At 40.0% G+C, this 21,317-nt stretch overlaps 1 protein-coding gene across 2 annotated transcripts in view; it reads left to right on the top strand.

Annotated features, from left to right (window-relative positions):
* The first annotated feature begins 592 nt into the window (after nt 1-592).
* Nucleotides 593-21,317, top strand: part of PSMD14 (proteasome 26S subunit, non-ATPase 14) — a 48,987-nt gene continuing 28,262 nt past the window's right edge. The window contains exons 1-3 of one of the 2 annotated variants that reach the window (XM_040602983.1): nt 593-717; nt 5,716-5,803; nt 8,831-8,883. In XM_040602983.1, the coding sequence (XP_040458917.1) occupies nt 8,836-8,883 (48 nt within the window). In that variant the 5' untranslated portion in view covers nt 593-717; nt 5,716-5,803; nt 8,831-8,835. Of the gene's footprint in view, nt 718-5,715; nt 5,804-8,828; nt 8,884-21,317 lie in introns of those variants that run through there. The other variant, XM_040602984.1, reaches the window with a different exon arrangement.

The raw sequence follows: 21,317 nt of genomic DNA on the forward strand, positions 1-21,317 counted from the left end.
GTTATTTGAGCACAGGTGCCGTTTGGCTGCAGTTTGATTCCAAGCTCCGGACAAATTTAACCCACAGCACTTTAGGGCAAAGCAGTTTGAGCACTTCAGCGCGGCACATGCCACCTTCTACTCAATGCCAGAGAACTCATCCCTCTGAGGGTCTCTGCTCCCAAGGGCTCCAAGCAACAGTAAACAGCTATGGATTTGCTAGTGCCCAATCCAGCAAGCACAAAGGACAACGCGGGTGCGACCGCAGCATCCTGCCGCCTCAGGGGCTCCTCAGGCCTCTTGACGCTGCTGCCGCCTGGCTCTTCCACGGCCGCAGGCCCGAGCTGGCCGCAACTCGCCCGCTATCCTCGCCGTCCCTCGGGCTGGCCTGCGTAGGAGCGCCGAGGAGCGCCGGGGCCAACCGCGGCCTACGCGCCCGCCGCCGCCCGGGAGAGGTTTCCCCGCTCAGCCCCGGCTCCTGAGGCGGCCCGGCGGGGCATGGGCCGGTTTAACGGCCGCAGCTGCTCAAGCGCCCAGCGCGGGCTTGCCAGCGGCGCGCGCCGTTGCCATGGCTCCCGGCCCCCCCTCCCCGGGCCGCGGGACCGGAAGCCCCTGCCGCGTGCCCTTTGAACCGGGAAGTCCTCGCGGAGGCTGGGGCGGACTCGGTTTGAATGAAATCCGGCTGATTCACGGTGGCCCGGGCCGAGGCGGCGCGGCTGGGGAGGGCTCCGCGCGGAGGTGAGGGCCGGGCGGGGCGTGTGGCCTTCTCATGGGGGCCCTCGAGGGCACGGCGCGGCTCCTGGGGGCTTCGCTGCGGCACGGGGCGGCCTCTGTGCGGCGGCGTTGGCGTTGGGGCCCGCGGGGAGCGGACCCGAGCGCCGGAAGGGGGGGAGGCGGGCGGCGGGGCCGGGCCGGGCCGGGTCTGGTCTGGTGGCCCCGGGGGGCGGTTTTCTCTCTGCGGGGCACCGGCCTAAACGGGGAGCGCGCTGGGCGCCGCGGGGTTGGCGGTGCCCGCCCGCGTTTGTGCTGCTTGCCTCCGAAGAAAGTTTGGGCGCTTTGGAGCGGCGGCGGGGCCGTGCCCGGGCGGAGCGAGGCGGCCGGGCCCGGGGAGCGGCGCGGGCGTGGGCCCTGCTGCCGGAGCGGGCCGCTCGGGCCTCGACGCTTCACGGGCCCGCGGCGCTCCGGCCTCCCTGCCTGTCCGGAACGGCCGCCGTGTTTTCCCTCCGTGGCGGCAGGCGGGGCGGGCGGGTGCGCAGTGCCCGGGGGCGGCCGCAGCCCGTGTCCCACCGGGGGGACCCGGCGGTGGCAGCGCCGCAGCCTGCGGAGCGCGGTGTTGCGGCCGGCCCCGGCTGCGGGCCGCTGGAGTGGTGGCGGGGGAGCGCGGGCAGAGCTGGCTGGGGGTGCGCCAGGGAGAAGGGATCTTTAATCTGTGACGGGAAAGACCAAGCAGGACTCAGTAGAAAAGAAGCGGTAATCAGAGGTGACAGCGCCGTGCCCGGTGTGCAGCCGGCTGGCGCGACGCTCTCCCGGGGGAGGTGGTGCCGCCGGTCCCGGGCAGGCAGCCGGCAGCGCTGCTGTATGGCCAGCCCGGCCCCGCAGCTGTGAGCCTTTCCGCTACGCTCGGGAAACCGGGAAAACGACCGGGATGGAGACTGACTTTCTAAAAAAAACTCTTACGCCAGCCTATCTGAAAGCTGTGTGTAGCTGTAAAGGTACTAGGCAAGCTGAAGGGCCTGTCGGGTTTGTATTAATGGTAAAGCTTCCACCCTCTGTCAGTCCAAGGTGTACGGTATGTTCGGAATATAGGGAGTGCTCGAGGAGGAAGGCTCTGCTGAGGAGAGCACTGTCCATAAGCCTGTGTTACGGAAGCAAGGAAGAGACCTGTGTTTGTGAAGAAATCCAGAAATGGGCTTGCAGATGAATTGCCTCTGTAGTGTGAGTTCGAGCAACTAGGTTTTGTCCATAACTTAATGGGAAAATTGTGTTCTGTCAGCTGTTATTACATGCGACGTCAGGTATACTAATTTTCTGTGGGTAAGAAAATGAGAAGTTAAGAGCGTGCTTCAAAATTAACATTAAATAATACAAAAATAAAATAGTTTGTAAACTTTATTGGAAGTGATTCAATCCTGGCAGGCATTATTGTAGTAGTAGCTACTACTATCTCCTAAACATCTAGGGTGATGGGAAAGGACAGGTAGTTAGGATATGTTAAATAGAAAACCAGTGTGATGAGTACTCGCTGGAGCTGATTGCAGCGGACAGTTCCACAACAGTTGTGTGCCTGCTCGCCCTTCCACAGATTCTAGAGAAACTCATTACTATTTTGTGGATTTCAGTGGTGGTATGATTTATTAATGAATATTCTCTTATCTGTATAAGTTTGGTATGAATGCACTTAAGTAGCTTTAGAGTAGTTTGCTTGGGTCTGGGTTACTTCAGTAGCTCCAGCTTAGCAATGAATGTAGTAGGATTAGGTTTGCTGCGCTGGAAATCGGCATCCAAGAAGCTAACCTGCATACCTTCTAGCCCAGCTCAGGTCTAGGTGGTGCAGAAACATGGGGTTGACAGAGCTGAGCACATTATGGAAGCAAAATGGCCATGTAGCTCTGGACTTGCACCACTGAAACTGCATTCATTCATGGTATGGTTAACCTTTAGCTTTAATGAACAGATTACTGAAAACTGATGGTAATTATTTTCGTTCTCTTTTCACACAAAACATATAGGAAGATAGAATCCCCCCTGACACTGTCACATGTGAAGTCTCTGTTCTGGTTCAGATTTCTTTTAATTCAGTGTCTGGTGACTTTACCTGCAGTGACTTTTTGTTTGCCTCTGTGAAATGGTGTTTGTCTGCAAGATGCAATTTCTCAATTAATTTACCTTCGTAGCTGTTTATCATCCCTAGTGAAGTTGAAATTGTTGTAGTTGCAGCAAAAACCTTACACCACTTACTTAGTTGCTGTTAATAAAATAGTTAATCTGTCTGCTCCCCATGGAACTTCTCAACAAGAGAACTGGAAGTTCTTATACAAAGCTTAGTATGCAGTCTCAGGTGGAGGAACTGAGTTATCAAAGATGAAATGATTTGCATGGTCACTCAGTGTACAAATTGCAAAGTGTGGAGTAAATTGCTGTCACCCGAGTCTAGCCTGATACTCTCTCCAGTAATAGGGCAGTTTAGTAGCCAGTGCTTTCTCTTCCATGTATGTTGAAGCTAATTTTGATTTTTAAAATTTTTTTCTTCCTAACTCAAAAGTTGTTAACCCAGGAGAACCCTCTTTCGTTGAGGGATTGCATCATGGAGCGATAATGCTAGATAAAAATAGTGCACTGTAGTGTGAAACTCGTGAGTCTCATGCAAAGAGGCACAGTAATTTAAAACTGTGTTTCAAGTTGATTTCAAAATACATGCTGAAACATGCCAAGTATAAGCACAGTAGCTATTGGTTTGTACCAGTATATGTGTGTGTATATATATATATTTGTGCATAACGCATTTATATAATTTCATGCCTATATTACCTGAAGAAAAATGTTTTCATTATTAAAAGTCAGCATTTAAGTCCACATTTAAGTGACTTGAAAGTAGCAACCAACAACTGCATGGTGAACCGGAGCTTTCCAAATGGGCAACTCTTGCCAATTATTATAGTTACCTAGCAGTAGTATTATGAACAAATAGTAGACATAGGTTAAGATATTTTGGGTTTCAGATCAGGTTTGAGATACTGTGTGTATACTTCCACTGCATTATTATTGACCACAATTTTTTTTTTTTGAGACAAAGACAGTTAAAAGAAAATTACAATAATGGAAGTTCACGTTTTTAAAATACCATCCTGTGACCGAGATTTTTTAGCTGAGGTGTTTTAATCATGGAGATAAACAAGCAAAGAAGCTACTTAACTTCTTTTTTTCTTAAGCCATCAGTGACCGCATTGATCTCAATGATGAGTGCATGTCATACAAATGCAGTGCACCAAAATGCAAGTTTATGATGATTATAAATGGCCTTCTGTAATTTTCTGGTATGGAACTATTTGATATGTGTGTTTGCTTCCTTAAAGATTAAGTTCAAATGGAGACTGTTAACTCTTCCTTGCAGACAGAAGGAAATACTATCAAAATACATTTCACTGACTTTGGAAGGAAAGGAGGAGAGATTTGTTGTGGACCGTTTGTGTACTTTTCTTTGGGTTTTGTGTGTGTCTCTGTATGTAGGGGAGAAAACAACAGGTAAGTGTGTAATCAAAACTAGCCTTTTGCACTTTGCAGCAGAGAGGAAAAATTCTCAACTATAGGTTACCATGTTGTGTGCTTCCTCCAGGGAACTGACCAAGCTCACAGAGATCTCTTTTCTTCAATGACCTTGTAAGGAGTGAAGAAGAGAATGCAAGATCCCTGGGTGGCCAGCTGACTAAAAGCGAATTGGGTTGTAACTCTGGAGCCCACTTGTGAGCTGGTTGCAGTTCTGTTGCAGCCTGTGCTAACGTAACTGCTGGCTGTTGTGGTTCTGTCTCATCTGATCTCTCCTGGATTGTTTCCTTGTGCAAAGCTGGCAGAAATGCAGGAACTTGTTTTCTGACTTGTTAGTGGAAATCCACCGCAGCGTGTCAGCACTGAGAAACTCTGACTTGTTCTCTATCCTCTTAACTTTCTAGGAAGTTTAACACATCTTCCTTTCCTCTTGTACTTCTTGAGATATGGTTTAGAACAGTCTCGTTAAGTTACCTCAGTTGTTAAACAACATAAAACCAAAAAACCAACCCCAAACCCCAAAGACCTTCTTTGGGCAGCTTTAGCCTAAAGAGTGACTTAAAATAAATGCCTTCTGGAGTCTAGGTTAGCATTAGAAGCAATCAGCTCTCCCAAGACCTTTTTCTGTTTTGCCAAGACAACTGTTTCTGAGATGCTGTGTGAACCCTTTGAGAAGTGAACAGGGTTAAACCCAACGGTTTTGTTAGCCTATCGGTTTACTGCAAGGCTGCACAAATGGCTGTCCTGGCAGTACTGAGAAAGCAGCATCAAGTTGGTAAGCAGCAGCAGCAGCTTCCCCACAGCTCCTTATGTTAACATTGACATCGAAAAAAACATCTTATCAAATCATGGCCACAGATCTGTTTTAAAACACTGCACTCCCTACAAATGATTGAGTGATGCAATTAGTGGGCAGTGTTCTCTGGGAGGAGAACATGACTTTTAACTCCTAAACTGAATGTGACACAGCCTTTCTCAGCCTGAATTCAGGTAAACCTAAAGGCCTCTGTGACTTTCCCAGTCATGCCAACTGCTCTTGCAGAAATAACAGGAAAACTATCTATACCTGCAGACTGCTCTTTACCTTTGTGCTTAGGTCATTTTAGCTATGACAGAATCTTCTAAAATAGTAATAAAGGACCATAGTTTCAGTTTCTAACAGCATTTTAAGTTATTAATTTTAAATTGCTTAAACAGGTTGAGGTACCTTACTCTTCCATGTAATTTTGACGAACTTGGAAAATTTTTCAGTGTTACAGATACCTAGGCAAGGCATGGCATGTACCACTTCTAGGCGTTATATGGTACAAGCAGGAAAAAAACAAACGCAGGCAGGCTTTGGGTTATTCTTCAGTGGTACTTTGTCCACTTGTAGGTCCTTGATGTAACCCTTCTTTTTACATGTGCTACTGTTTCTAAATTTTACTGGTGTTTTTTTTTTGCCTTTTGCCTCCTTTCTATTTCCTTCTATAGGAAAGAGACCTACTGGCATCATCTTTATAGTGAAAAAGTGAGAGCGGCTGCTGAGTTTGTTCTGTGATCACCTCTTGCTGACCACCAGGTTAGAAATGTGTATTTGCTTTATTTGTAAATGCTAAAGTTATCTTAATTAAGGTCTAAAAGTTTTGCTCAAGATGTTTTTAAGGTTTACAAAAGCATTATTTCATAAATGGGATTTATGGCTGAAATAATATTTGGGCACAGTGGATTAACAAAAATTAAAATTTGTTTTAATTTGCATAGCTAAACGAAATTCTTCAGATGCTTATAGAGAGTAAACAAATATGTTTAGATCTAAATATACTATAACCTATTAAAACGCCTTCAGTTACAAATAAGAAAGAAAAGCATTAATTGCCAAAACTCTAACCAGAGTCAAGCCACAGAGCTAGTGAAAAAATTTACAGCGCATCTAGACTGTTTTTTGGGAGAAATTCCTCTCTGTTCTACTTACTGTCTTGAGAATCTGAACATGTTCAGGTCAGTGACTTGTCTGCGGTTGTTAGGTAGGAAATGTTACATCCCTCCAGTTCTGTAAGACAATGAGATTTTGTCGTTTCAAAACCTGGAAAGTTATGCTGATAAATAGTTTGTGTAACTAATTAGTCTAATCCAAATATAAACCAGCAAAATATGCTTCTGTAAGTGATGTACTATTCTGTTGGGTTAGAAACTGGAATAAATTATGTGAATAAAATATTAATGAACTAGGAATAACTATTGCTTTTCACTTGCTAAAGTGAAATGTACATAGGTGTAAGATTCATTATTCAATGTTATTTCTTAAATGTACATAGGTAATACACTTCATAAGCTTATGGAAGTTGATGCAGTTGTAGGAAAGACCAGTTTTATGGTTACCAGTTGTAGAGACTAAGAGTTTCTTAAAATAGATGTACAACCATGATTGATTAAAATCATAATTTTAGTAGTTTAAGTCTACTTTTCAGCCCTCATTAATGTCATGAAAGATGAATCATTGCGGGTTTCAATGGAGGAGTATCTACCACAGAGGGTAAAATGAAATGTAGTTGGCATTAATTTGTGCTCGTGACTGTTTTGTTGAAGCCATTTACCATGTGCTTACATAATAGCTTTAAACAGCAACTTAACCTTTCCATGGAAATCCTACAACTTAATTTGGAATTTATTGTAGTGCAGAATAGAAAAGTATGTACACTTTGTGTGCAGCTTTTGCCTGTAATAAAGAGGCTTGGTTTCAATGAAAAGAAAAGCATAACCACTGACCCTTTAATAAACTCCTGTTTATTTCATATAGTGCCAAAGTAGCTTTAAGAAAGTACTGTTAGTTGAAACTGCAGTTGTTGGTTTTGCATGTTCTATAAAATCAAGGGAGTGAACCAAATGAAGCTAATAGTTTGCTAGTGTATTAAGCTAGGGAAGTGAAATAAGCAAATAGAGCAAGTGTTGTTGATGCATGTCTTAGATATTGTTGCTTGAAATAAGTGAAATTCCATGCACAATCAAAAAAAGGTGTTAGATAATCTTGTCTAGTGGTAGGTTCAAGTGCTGCCTCTTTGTGTGTTAACAGGAGGCTTAAACTCTTTGTTTTAAACTTAAACTGAAATAAAGCTTGTTAGTATCTAGGCAGTAAAAATATTAGCACATTTCAGAAGGAATAATGAGATGTTCACCGTCAACATAAAGGCTTTTTTATTTTTAATGTACAAAACAGATTTATTTTTCATTATAAATTCAAATATCTTTTCATAATTTTAAAAGAAGGTTCTTGAATTAGTATTGTTAATGCAGTCTGTTGAAATTATGTAAATAATTCTCTTATGTAATCTAACATCCATTTGGAGGATGAATGTATTTTGGAAATACCATTACTTGCTGTTCTCAATTGCTCTTATATCACCTGAACAGGCTTTGTTGTTGTATTAAAGCTTGTGCAGTTAAGATCATGGTTTCAAATGTTTTACTTTGTATCTTCTATTTCACAAATAAGTCATGAAAATTTACTAATTTCTGTAAGCCTTGGAAATGGCTTGATTTGCTGAAAGCAGCTTTGTAAAAGGTAATATTCAGTAGTTTTTGTTTATACAACAAAACTCAGTGATAAAATAAAGCTAAGACACTGAAAAAACCAAGCAAGCAAGATAAGTCTGTTACAGCTGGGACAGAACCTTACTTAGCTATCCACAGTTAATTAGTAGATTGCTTTTCAACAAGAGAAAGTGAATAAACTGCAGATAAACATCAGTGTAATCTTTTTTCTTTGGGCACCTTAACAATTATTCCTGGAGGTCACTCCTTTGAAAGTTAGAAGATAAAAAACCAAAACCACAAAAGTTTTCTAAGTTTTAATTTTTTATGGGGTTTTTGTAGTTTTGTTTTTGGCTTGGTGTTTTTTGTTTGCTTGGCTTTTTTTTTTCAGTAAAGGGTTACATTGATTGGAAGAATCTTGCACTGAAGCAATGGCACACGCAACACTGGAAATGTATTAAATGCCTGTACTGTCACTAGTGTTCTAAGTATATACACATTAAGTGTTTACTTTACAGTATTTCTTTTAGTATAATGAGTTCATTAAAAAAAAGCTTTTGATGCTAATTCAGAGATCCATAATCTGCTCAGTGTCTTTCACATGTAGTTTTGATGATAACTGACAAGCAGTAAGTTAATTAGCGCAGAACTTACTAATGAGGATGCTAAAATCCTTACTTTCACGTTTTTATTGATACTTTTTAAACAAATTGGAGTAAACTTCATTGTATACCTAATAAGTTTTAGTCGCTTCCTGGATGTAGGTGCTGTTCTTGGGCAACAAAAATCTCCCAATCAATTGAATGATAGGAAAGTTTTGAAAAGTTTGACAAGAGTGCTCATCTTCAGAAATGGGAATAACCCAAAACCAAAGCAATAAAACAAAGTCTGTTAATTAGCATGGAAGACAGCTTCTTGAATTAATATGTGGTGTTAATTAACAGGAAGTCTGATGTTGTGTTGTAATTACCACCAATATTTTTGACATACTGAGTGACTGAAGGTGAATTATATAGATAGCAATTGAGTAAACACTTCAGAGCTTGGGAACATTTTTCCTTTGTTTCTGTTTTCCTAGAAATAATGGATAGACTTCTGCGACTTGGAGGAGGTATGCCTGGGCTGGGACAGGTTAGTATGTATATAACTTGTCAGTATCTTCTCTTTGATATTAAACAGTTCTAGAATATTCCTTTTATTATAGTTAAAAACAGCATCAAAAAAGAGAGTTCATAGTAATAATCTCTGATTCTAGAGATGCTATATAAGTTTATGCAAATCATTGTTGCAGCCTGAATGTTTGTTGTCAATATGAACTCTTGTGTTGCCACTGAGTTTACAGAATGTTTAGAAACTTTTCATTTGGTGTCTGAACATTTTAAGGTTTGGATTGAAAAGCAACGGAAACACAGAATAAAATCCAAAAATCAATTTTGAATAATACGAGTTTTCAGAACATGGAGATTGCTCTAAATGGGTGAGCATACCCACCTGCTCCTTCATAAATGAAATGTTCCAGTCCTTGGATCACATTGCAATGGACATTATAAGGTCCTGAAGTATATGTAAATTTCAGGAGGTAGTTGTGAGTTGAATTTGTCACTTGCAGGTAGTTCTAGCACCTGTAATTGTGTATTTTGCTTCCTCATGTTCACTGTTGTCCTCACTTCTGTAACTCTGCTCACAGCAAAAAGGCCTCCCTGGTAGCTGTCCTGTTGCAGTGGGAGACCTACACACATTGTATGGCCTCTCCTACCACTAGAGCAAATCCTAGTGCTTTTTTCCTTGGCCAAGTGGTGTGGCCAGCAGTCTTCAAAAATAAAACCAAGCTGATCTTACTACGTTCTGCTGATTACTGTGGACACAAGGGGGGGAAAAATAATTGGGAACTTCTTTGTCTGAGGCTTGTAGGAAGGATTATTTCCTTAAGGAAATGGCTCCAGTGTAATTTCCTTTGCAGTCTTGGCTGGCTGCAGTAGCTGGCCTTTCTCTGCTTTCCTCATCTGCCTCTGGGGCTCTGTTCTAAATTGAGAATCCAGACTCTTGTTCTTCTGGAGAAATAAGTTCTGTTTGTCTCGGGCTTCATGAGGTGTACAGGTTTGCTTCTGGGACGACTGAAGTTGCTAAACACACAGCTTCCTTTAGTTCGTTGTAGTGTGCTTGCGTCCAGTATTACTGAGAAAGGAGTGGTTTAATACTGAAGCATTTGGTGAAATATTCCAGGCTGATTTACAGCCTCTAGGTGTTTTGCCAAATAAGCTGTAACTTTTGGTGCATGATTTTTTTCCTTTTTATAGCTAAAATTCTATTCACGCTCTCTTAGTGAATCTTCAAGCAGCCCTCAGTTATTTTTAGTTTCACTTTCTTAAACAGTTATTTCTCTTCTTCCCCTGAGCTGCCAGCCTGCTTCATGACTCTTCATTTTTTAACATCTGCGCAGTCTAATCACTCAAGCTTTCACTTCTTAGTCCTCTCTGAACTTGACGCATATCAAAGCTGTTTTTCAAATTTACAGTTAACTCTCTCTGCTTTCTGAATTTCTCAGCTTTAACTTAAAGCTTGCTAGAAAATTGTGGCAGACAATAGAACATAACATTCAGAAGCAGCTTGCTGAACTTCTCTGGCAGCTTTGGCCTGCAAAGCTGCTTTGTGTTTGTTTAAATATGGAATTGTCTCTTAAATGAATTGACGAGTATGTGTTGGATTAAAAAAAAAGGCAGAAAACTGAATTGCTCTTTATGCAAGTTGCTGCTTGCATTGGATATCTTGACTACTTTTGTAGCCTTTTGGTTTAATGAATCAATAGGAAGGCTTTTCAAAAAGAGTAATTTTATATTCCCTAACATAAGGTGTTACAATGGGCCTTGAAAGATCACTTTGTTCTGAATATCGATTGGTTGATAATGGAGAGTGAGGGATAATCCAGAGTGAATCAGATGGCTTTGAGGTAGAAGGAGGAAGTTGGGTGTTTCTTGGACATACTCTGTCCCACTGGAAAGTAAACAAAGTTATTGCCATTTGTTTGAACTAGTGTTTTAACCAACTGCACAAAGCTTTTTACTTTTCATATTGCTGTGTTACAGTTGTTCTGTCTTTGGAGGTTTTATGTTTAAGGTTGAACATAATAAAAACATCTGTTGAATGAGTCATTCTTGCTAACATAAGAATCATCTGTCTATAGTCTTGTAGAAAAAGAGAAGCATTTTCAAAATAATTTTATAACAGAATGTGGGGATTTTTTTTCCTGTAGCTAAGGGTTTGTTTAGTAAGAGGACTGCATCACATAAGGTCTGCTAACAGTCTGTCTGATTTAACATCAGCAGAGGGCTACGAAGATGATTAGGGGGCTGGAGCATCTCCCTTCTGAGGAAAGGCTGAGGGAGCTGGGCCTGTTCAGTCTGGAGGAGAGAAGATGAGAGGGGATCTTATCAATGTAAACAAGCATCTTAAGGGCTAGTGTCAGGAGCATGGGGCCAGGCTCTTTCCAGTGGTGCCAAGCAACAGGACAAGAGGAAATGGACACTGTTCCATCTGGATATAAGGAAGAACTTCTTTACCTCAAGGGTGACACAGCACTGGGACAGGCTGCCCAGAGAGGCTGTGGAGTCTCCTGCTCTGGAGACGCTCAAAACCTGCCTGGACACAAATCTGCAGCCTGCTGCAGGTGAACTTGCTTTATCAGGGGGTTGGACTAGGTGGTCTCCAGAGGTCCCTTTGTTATGTTCAAGTAACAGCAAATGAGTTCCTGTTGGATCTCTGCCATGGAATTCTTTCTCATTGGCTTGCCTTGGCTTCTTCAACAGCAGTTACTCTGCTCTTTCTCCTTGGTAAAACCACCTCTTCTGATTATTATCTTGTTTAGGTTCTTAATTTCCAAACTCAAATGTGTTGTCCCAAGTCCTCTTTGGATTCATGTTTTTACAGTTTTCATTTCAAGTCTTTTGGTGTCTTGTATTCCACTTGAAAACTGCTTTCAGTGAATTTGTGTTTCTTCACTTTTCTTACTGCTTGCTCCATCAGCATGCTGCCGAGTGGCTGATTGGCCTTCAATGTTGAATTGTCTAGAGGTGGTCAGTGCTAAATTCCATTGACGTTAAGCCTGTCTTCATATGGCTAATAAACTCTTTAAGGAGTTGATCTTTAATATTTCAACAATAAAAATTCCCTCCAGTGACCTGTGGCTCAGAAATTTTGAGCCTTTGTCTATCTAAAACTAAAAGAGAGGAAAAGGACTGTCTTCCTGGGCAGCAGGTGGACAGGAGAGGAGGAAGAGGATCTGATAGCTTTTGGCATCGCGTAAGCCGTGCACAGTATTTTCTGGCCATGAACTTGGTCATTAAGTTTGTATTGTTCGTATGGGAAGGTACCTGTGTTTAGTTTTGAACTTGATACTGTAAATAAGACCTTCTTTGCAACACTGCTTCATGCGGAAATCATTTGTCTTACATGCCTGATATACTAGGCATTTGAATTTCTGCTCTTATGGTATACACATAAGGAAGAATGAGAGACTGAAGATTTTTTTTAAAAAAAAAAGATGCAGGGGAACGGTTATAGTTTGAAAGTGTTGTGATGTCTCAAATAAAATGCGTATTATTTTAATTTCCCTTCTGTAGTTCATAGGAGTTTGGATTTTGTCAATGCTCTGGTTTTTCTTCTCTTGTGTGGTCTCCTCTCTTCCTCCTCCTGCCCCTTGTTGTGTTGGATTTTTCTAGTTAGTAGCTTTCCTGGTTCATTCTTCTCCATCTCTCCCTGTTCACCCCCCTGGAATACTGCCTGCCGCAGAATTTCACTAGCGATTTAGTACTTCACTTTGCATTGTACATTTGCTGCAGACAACATAACAGGCTTTTGTGGGGTACATAAAAGCATTCTACTTTTGTGGCAGGCAGGAATTTGGAGCAACACTCCTCTTCATTTTGTATGCTGAACTATTGTTTGCTAGTGAACTCGGTTCCACATATGCCTCTATTAGGCAATCCTACTGGATACTATTTAAGAATGTGAGCAAATTAAATGCATTTTTAGCAGAGCTCTCTCCCCAGCACTTCCAGAACAGTAATCAAAGCTGTATGAGTTCTTGTCCATGCTAACACATCCTGTCTTATTTTTCTGAATCCAGATGTGATAGGAAGCAGTGAAATAATGATGCTTTTAAAATGGTGTTGAAATAATTTTTCATTGCTTGATGGATTTTTTTAAATGTTCATTTACATTGCTGTGTTGGTGCAGACAACTGTTCTAGTGCAATAAATGGAAAATAAAACTGATCCTGTATTTCTGAATTAACATATTTGATGGCAGAGGGGAAGGAGAAAAAAATCCAAATGGGAAGGGGTGGAGAGACAGAGAAGTGACCTGTGTCTTAAAAGGAGTATTTACACCTTGACTTGGAATATAGAAAATACAAATGCAGAAAACTATTTTATTTGAATAATGGACTTGCCAATTAGCCATCAAGTGCTTCCATCTGTGAAATAGTTGATCAGATGGGTTAGCTGGGATGTTTCCAGATTAGGGCATTGTAAATGGCACTTGAAAACTGTCACTTTGATTATGAGGTTTCAAGCATTGCACTGCTTGATGTTGTGGAACCTTTTTCCCTCCTATTATCATGGGTTTTTAGAACAAGCTGATCCCATTTACTAAATCTATGGCACTGTGGGAACTTGAGAGACCTGCCACTGATCCAAAGTTCTGTTTCATCTGTTGATCTAGCCAGGATGGTTATGAAAGAGCACTACTGGCTCAGTATTCTGTGGGGCTTCAGAATAAGAAGGGTCAGGTTCAGTATAGATCATTCCCAACTAACAATTAAATGCAAGTTTTGTTGAGTTACTTCATTAAGCTGAGGGGTCCCTTGAAGTAGATGTTCTAGCTGGCTAATCTACATCCTAGGATTCCCTATGTAAAAAACCAAAACAAACCTCAACAAAACCCCTCAAAAACAAAACAAACCCAGACACACACCTTTACCCACTACCACCACCATGACCCACCCACCCCCACCCCCCCTCCCCCCCCCAAAAAAACCCCAAAAACCAAACCCAACCCCAAAAACAACCAGAAAAAAACCCCAATACTGTAAAATCTTATTGAAAATTGTTTTGATTAATTGATTCTTGAAACTGGCTGGGTTTTAGTTTGAAGGGTGCAAATGTGTTGTTTAACGCAATGGAAGTGCTTTTTCCTTTGGAAGGCTGTGGAGTGTTTTGGTATCTTGGTGTCTGTTGCACCTGCGTGACTTTTTCCTTCCTGTGTCTCCTGGTGTATATGCTTTATGTGGCTGGAAGTCTGGTGATACACTATTGTTAGCTTCTCATGCGTATTTGAAGCTTCAGATGCTCCTTTTGAGAATACTCTGCCAGGAGAATAAATCTGAATTTTAGCTCTTAAAATTGTGCATAATTTTTGTGCTCCTTGTTCTGAGACATTTTCCAGCAAAGTTCTCGAGTACTAAGAATGCTAGTATTTCTAAAATTCCAATATACCTCCCAGTAGGTAAGATGGTGTACAACTTAGGTGGGTTATTCCAGTTCTACTTTTCCCCCAGAGGCTATCAACCCATTTAAAGAGCAGAAAAATTTTCTCAGTGACATTTTTCATCCATTGAAAACATCCAACATCAGCTCCCATAAAAAGTTCAAAAGACTTTCTCTATTGCCTGAGTTATCTCCTGTAGAAAGTCTGTGTCTCTTTATATAGCCAAAATATATGATTTTGTTTTAAGAAGCAAAAACCACCTTAGATATGGTAAATTGTGCTTGTTTACTTTCATTGCCTGGGATAAGTATTTTACGGCATTGGTTGGTGTTTTAATACAGGACTGTTCAGCTGATGGCTTCATATCAAATATAGGGCACCAGCATGGCCTGGGCCTGCTTACGCTGGAGATGGTGATAGCTCCATGGGTAGCACAGGCTTATTTGAAAGTTGTTGGGGGTTGCTAGAGGCTGGGTATAGTTTTCCTACATTTGAAACACAGTTGAGTGATTGTAATGTGATTTATATCCAAAAGTGCTAATGGGAGATGGAGGGAGAAACGTGCTAGAAATTGTCATGTGATTGTACTTATAACACAAAGTATGCACTGTGTTCTGAAAGCTGCTTTAAAGTAAGGTGGGCTGTGCTACAGTCATATCTTAGGTATTAATTGAAAACAAACATAAAACTAAAAATAACCTGCCCCTGATAAGGACATTATCAGTTTCCTTTGATACACTGTTTTCCTATAAACTCTGGAGACCATTTTTAGCAGCCTCCTCTTGGCCTCGGATCTAAAACTTCCTTATTTCTAATAATTAGGCAATTAGCTTCTCTCTTCTCAATTTAATTGCCAGTGTAGTCCAGCCAACTTTCCCCAGAAGAGACAAAGGAGCTTGGACAAGAAAATGAGTGTAGCCATAATGAGGAAGAACAGGGGGGGAAAAAAACTAAACAAGAGCAGACATCTTTGTGCCTTCTGCATTACACCTCTTCACTCGTAATGATCCTTTCTGTAAGCAGGAGACAGCCTCCCCTTACAGCGATTGGTTTATTTCTCTTGGAAATTGTTTCTTCTTTCTGAAATCCCATGCTATTGAGTATGAAGTTGCAATGCTACAACGCAGCACCTTTGAACAAAGGCCTCTGTGTTCTTCCTGCTGTGTAGAATAGTCCCCTTCAGATTTTCCTGAAAGTTTGAAGTTGTGTTCTTGTGGGGGGCAGGCACTGCTGTTGTGGGGTTTTTTTTCGTTCATTTCTTCAGAGTGTTAGGACAACAAACCTTCCTACATACTGCCACTGAGTCTCCCAGTTCACCTGCTTGGGTTCAGAGGACCAGCTCGTCACAACAGAGACCTATAGGTAGAGAGAACCCAGTGTGTTCTTTCACATATTGAGTAATTCCCTTTTAACTGCTCTGCTGCACAGGGTGTACTTTAGGGTGACCTCAGACAGCACCTGCTGAAGGCTACCTTGCTCTCTTGGCAGAACTGTGTCTAGAATAAGGTAATTAAAAATCTGCATTAGAGCAAGACTTCTGGAGGCAGACAAAATCTACAAATGCCAACTCATTATCTGCTTTGAGGCTCTCACTTATAAATCCCAATACCTTCTGTAATGGTGATGGGAATAACCTGTTATCTATTCCTGGCTTCATTCTGGGGTGAAACTGACCTTTGTATTTCTTTTTTTCCAGTAGCTTGAGGTTGTGAAAAATAGTAGTTCTTTTCAAAAACATGTCTGATGTTACTGAGGATTTGTTTTATGTCCCTGATCTTACGGCTTTTTGCTCACTGTAACGCTGTCACAGAATCATAGAATTGTTTGGGTTGGAAGGGACCTTTAAAAGTCATCTAGTCCAGATTGTCCTTATGCTTGATAATAAGGAGTATTAACTGCAGTGATGCAGCATACTTTCTGTTGCTTTTTTGTGTCTCAATGAATTTGTGGATTGTATGGGGTAAAGAGAGAGGAAGCACTAGAACCAGGAAAGATTAAACTTAAGTGGCTGTTTCATGCAGCAGTTGTTTGGAACGCTGCAGAAAGTCGTGGCTATTGCAAATTACATATATCATCTTGATGCAAATAATTTTATATCATGAATACATGTTGATATTGGGTAATAAATACTTATTTCTAATACAAATTAGACAAGTAGAATGTCTTTCTGTGAGTACATTGTAGTAAAATTAAGCTTATCTAACCGTAAAATAAATGCAACTAGCATCATTTGATGCCAAATCTTGGTAAATACTTTTTTTTCTTAGTAAGTTTTAAGTCTCAGTCTTGAAGAATAGTTTTCAATGGTAGTATTGGAAAACAGGAGTGCTTTTTTTTTGTAAAAGACCTAATTGCCCCAAATTTTCAAAATTTTAAAAGATGAACAAAATGTTACATTCTACAGGTGTATGAGGCATTGTGCATATGCCCACATTAGTGGGTTACTATACTTCTTCCATGAACTGTTAGTGCAAAAGAGATTGCCAACAGATGGATAGGGTGGAAACATAAGCTAAACTTTGGTGGTTTCCTTTCTTTCTTTTTTTCTTTGTTCAACTAAATTCTGGCCAGGTTCTCTGCAGAGTCTCCCAGTGAACTAGAGATTATTTTTGTTTGAAGTTCTGCTTAACTTAAAAAAACCTGAAACCCACAGAAACAAAAAACCTAAAGAAACAAAAATGGTAAGTAGTGAAGTTTTGACTCTTCACTGAAGAGGTGTTTGCCAACTGGTGTTCCCAACCCATTTAACCAACTACTCAAAGCCATGCAAAATTCTGTGTTCTCTAATTTTGGTTTTTTGAAAAGGAGAGGAGATGGGAAATGTTATTTATTTCATGTCCATCTATATTACTGTTTGTGGAGTTCTGTTGTAAATGTGAACCTGGATAAACTTTTTTTAGGAGACAGGATTTTGTAAAATGTACTGAGGCAGGTTTTTATGTAGCCTGTTGAGGGTTTTTTTGCAGATACTTTTAATTTTAAGTAGGAATTGATGCCATAATGTTTCCCTAGTAGCCTTACTCCATTTTGGAGTCTGAGACTAAACATATTACTACAATTTTTGTTTTATCTGACATATGGTGTAACAAGACAATGTGATCCTTTCAGAAATCTAGGCTGTTTGTTGAGACTTATGGTATTTTGTGGTCTGTTATGTATGCTTGATTATAATTGGTATAAAAATGGGCTTAAACGTATAAACTGTTTAGACATAATGCTAGCTTCAAAATATAATCCTGTTGATGTGGAGCTAACTGTAAAATTGTATGTGCACTGGCTTGAAAACTGCAATAAAATTTCAAATTGCTACTAATTAGTGTGTGATTCACAGTGCAAAGTAATATTTTTCCCTTTTTATGAAATCTGTGATTTTTTTCAATTTTTTTAATGAACTGCATGATTTTCTGTCATGACTGATCACATTAACTTCCTGTACTGTGGAAAATGCAATACATGGCTTCTGGTGCTTGTCATTACCATGTTGCTAGAACCATTGAGATCTGGGAATATGGTTTACTCCCTTTCCCACTCCCACTGATGAAATAAGAGTTGGTGTTTTCCATGAGTGTATCGTTTCAGCACAGGAAAAATTGCTCCACGATCACAATTTTGTTTTGTTTTTAGCCTTGGCAATGTGTAAAAAGCACTGTGCCGATCTAAGAAATCTTCTATTCTTTATGTCAATAAATTATCAGGTTATACCACTTACTGACAAAGGGTAAGTAGAGGAGAGCAGTGGTACTCTGAACTTGTAAGGTCTTTTTATAATCACCAACACCTCTGCACACTTGCTTGAGTTTGTGTCCTCTCTGCAGGTTGTATTCTGTAATTTTTTTTTTCCCTCTCACCAAGCTATATGCTGTTGGATTTGTCTCCACAAAGTAGTATTTTTAAGCTCCCTTTAAGTGCCTGATCTTTCTAAATGTCCTATAGTATTGTAAATTATTATATTGCAATGACTGTCGTTGCATTTATACCCCATTTGCCTTTCTCGCCTGCCCCCGCCCCCACAGTAAATGTCATGATTATCTAAAGTGCTGTTTTGGAGGAGGTAGAGAAGGGAAGAAAAAGGGAGGGGAATACATTTTAAAAATAAAAAATAATGCAAGTGTTTTCTGTCTTGTTCTTTTTAGTTAATCTTTCTCAATTGTCTTTAAACACAACAGCTGAAAATATGTACTGAAAGGGTTAAGTCGGCATGAAAGAATTCATTTCCACTTTAATGACCTAGCCTTGCTGGGTTAGGACGATGGGGAACATGCTTCTGACTTGTACTCCTATTGCCAATTAACACCTCCTATAACAGGTTGCCTCAGCTAGTCATTGAAGCAGAGGCAGTAGAAATAGTTTACATGCAGCTTGTTTTTCACACTAGTTGTTTAATACTCACAAAATTAAACTATTAAAAGGTTCTTTCTTACCTTACTGGGAAAGAAATAAACACTATTGCAGTCAGTGTTTGCTTATGTGTCCTATGTTCCCATTGAAATTATTTCAATTGCAAAAATAAGAAGTGGTAATGATTGTAGTAGTTATCTTTTATACAGAAATACGTTGTTTGGTGCAATAAAGCTCAGATTTGCTCTACCACACTTTAGTTCATTGCCTTTTTTTATTACAGTTGCCACTGCAAAACTGAGTTTCTTTGTTGAAACAGCTATGATTTCAAAATCATGTTTTGTGTTATAAGCCTGACACCAGAGCAGTGTTTAAGATCCATTTAAACAATAAAAGTGTATCCATTTGTGGAATATTTCTCAGTTGCTTGTGTAATTAGTCGAGTCCACTTTCTATACGTATTTGAATAAATGTAAAATAGTACAAATGAAGAGCAGTGCTCTAAAATGACACTTTAGTTCACATTTAATCAGCAGGTATTTTAATAACATAATAAAATTGGCTAAATAATTGATACCAGTTCACACTAAGAGAAAGGTGGAGTAATATACCTAAAAGTGTTAACAAATTTGCTAAAAGGCCTGAGTAGATAACACTTCAAGGTGTTAGTTTTTATCCTGTTAGAATGGCAAATGCCTTTAACACTTCGTCAACAAGGGCTGCCCAGGTAAAGGGCTGCTTTTTATATTGGATCATCTCTCTAACTGCAACAGAAGTAATGTCATGCATAATTTAATATCACAATGTTTTCTTCTGTTCATAACTTGAATGGGATTTTTCTACTACAAGTCTTACTGAAAAAAATCAAGCAAAAATAAAATGTATTTTAATAATGGTAACTTAATTTTCTCGATTAATGAAATAGAGATTCAGCCATTCAAAACAAAAAAAGTGGTTGGGTTATTACGAGATGGCTGGCCATGAGGTAGCTCGTTTCACTGATTGACAGCATGTATAGTTGATTCAGATGAAATGTCAGTTTTCAGGAAGTAGCACAATAACAGTATTTTTTAGAACAGTTTTTGAATGTTCATGATTACTGGATCCCGCTTACGCAGGAATGTTTGGGAAAAAATGTTCAGTTTCCCAATCCCATTTTTCTCCAGTTCCCTAAGAAATGATTCAATAAAGCCGTGGGCAGGCAGAACGGAGGCAGTACTCACTGATCGGCAGCGAGATGGACAGTCTTAGAAACCTCTGTGCAGTGGGAGAACTGTCTGACCTTCTTTGAATACCATAATGTAACCAAAAATACCAGCATATCTTTTGCATTGCAGATACAAATGCTTTCTTGTTTGGGTTTCTGACACCAGTTAATTTAATTTGGTACTCTGCTTCATGAGGATGGTGCTCCTTTGTTAAAGTTGGCAGGCACTGAAGTTTATGAACAGTGATAATAGCACATGCTGTGGAGGGTCAGTGTAAAATACTTTGCCTCCATGTAGAGATTAGCTAATAAAGTCTTTCTTCCTCTTTGCTTCATGAAAGAAATGCATAAAGTTCTGTGGAAGACTAGCAGAAACAGGCCAAAGAAATCCCCAAACATGTAACCCATAGCTCCCACATACTGTGTAACTAGCACGCAGGAGCTGCGGCTGCCGCTGCGAGGCTCTGTTAAGTTGTCTGCCATTTATGAAAAGGGAGGTCGTCAGAGATGGAGGTAAACTGGGTCCACTTTCCCAATGTCTTTTTTCAAATGGTGTTGTATAAAGTTGCCAAGTAAACTACTTGGAAGACACAAGATTTATTCTGTTGGTTTTACCTGTTAAATCTTCAAAAGTTTTAGGTTAAGGATTTGGTAAACTTTGAGTTTATAGTTTTCTGTAGAAAGATGAGTGTGTGCCTATAGTATTTTATAGTATGTTTTAATAGTGTTTTATAGTATTTTATCTCTGGTAGAAAAATAACATGAACCTAAATCAGTTGTGGATGTAGATTCTGGACAGGCTTTGACTTATGGATCCTTTTCTCCTCAAAACTCCTGAATTGGTACATCAGAATCATTTCAGAACTCTTGAGCAGTTCATTCTAATCCATGTTCAAAACAAAGGAAGGAATTTAGCATGAGAATTAATACACATAATTGGTACAGTGCAATGAGTTGTTTCTTTTTCTCATAATTTAGCTAGTAATTATAACCTATAAGAACAGAGCAGACTGATAGGAGATGGTGAGGTCTTCATGGAAGAAGTGTCCGTGACTGAGGAGATACTTAGTATGTGCTGTATTTTATAGGAAGACTGAGAATTAATAAACCTACACTATATTTGCATTGTTTACTGCCATTTGCTAGTATTTAAGAGTTCAGGTAAATTGATTAAACTGTGTTAAAAGTTAAAGATAATCTTTAATATTTTTACTGTCTCAGGCATGTGCTTAAACAATGAAGTTTGCAGCTAGTATCTTCTAATGCTCTAGTGTAGTCATACATATATATTTAAACTTGCATTTAGTATGCAAAATTATTCACGGTGAATACTTTGGCTTTAAAAAAAAAAAGATGCTAAGCAAGTTGGTTTACACCAATGAAGCATTCCTTTCTGAATTAACAACATTTCCTATGAAACAATGAAAATGACTTGTTGGCTATGGGTGCTGGCAGCTGGCAGGAGAAATTTAATATAAGTTTTGAAAACAGAGACTGCTTTATCTTATAGAATGCCTAAGAGATTGATAAAGTATAA

Source organism: Falco naumanni, chromosome 8 (genome assembly GCF_017639655.2).
Source record: "Falco naumanni isolate bFalNau1 chromosome 8, bFalNau1.pat, whole genome shotgun sequence".
Classification (NCBI taxonomy): Eukaryota; Metazoa; Chordata; class Aves; order Falconiformes; family Falconidae; genus Falco; species Falco naumanni.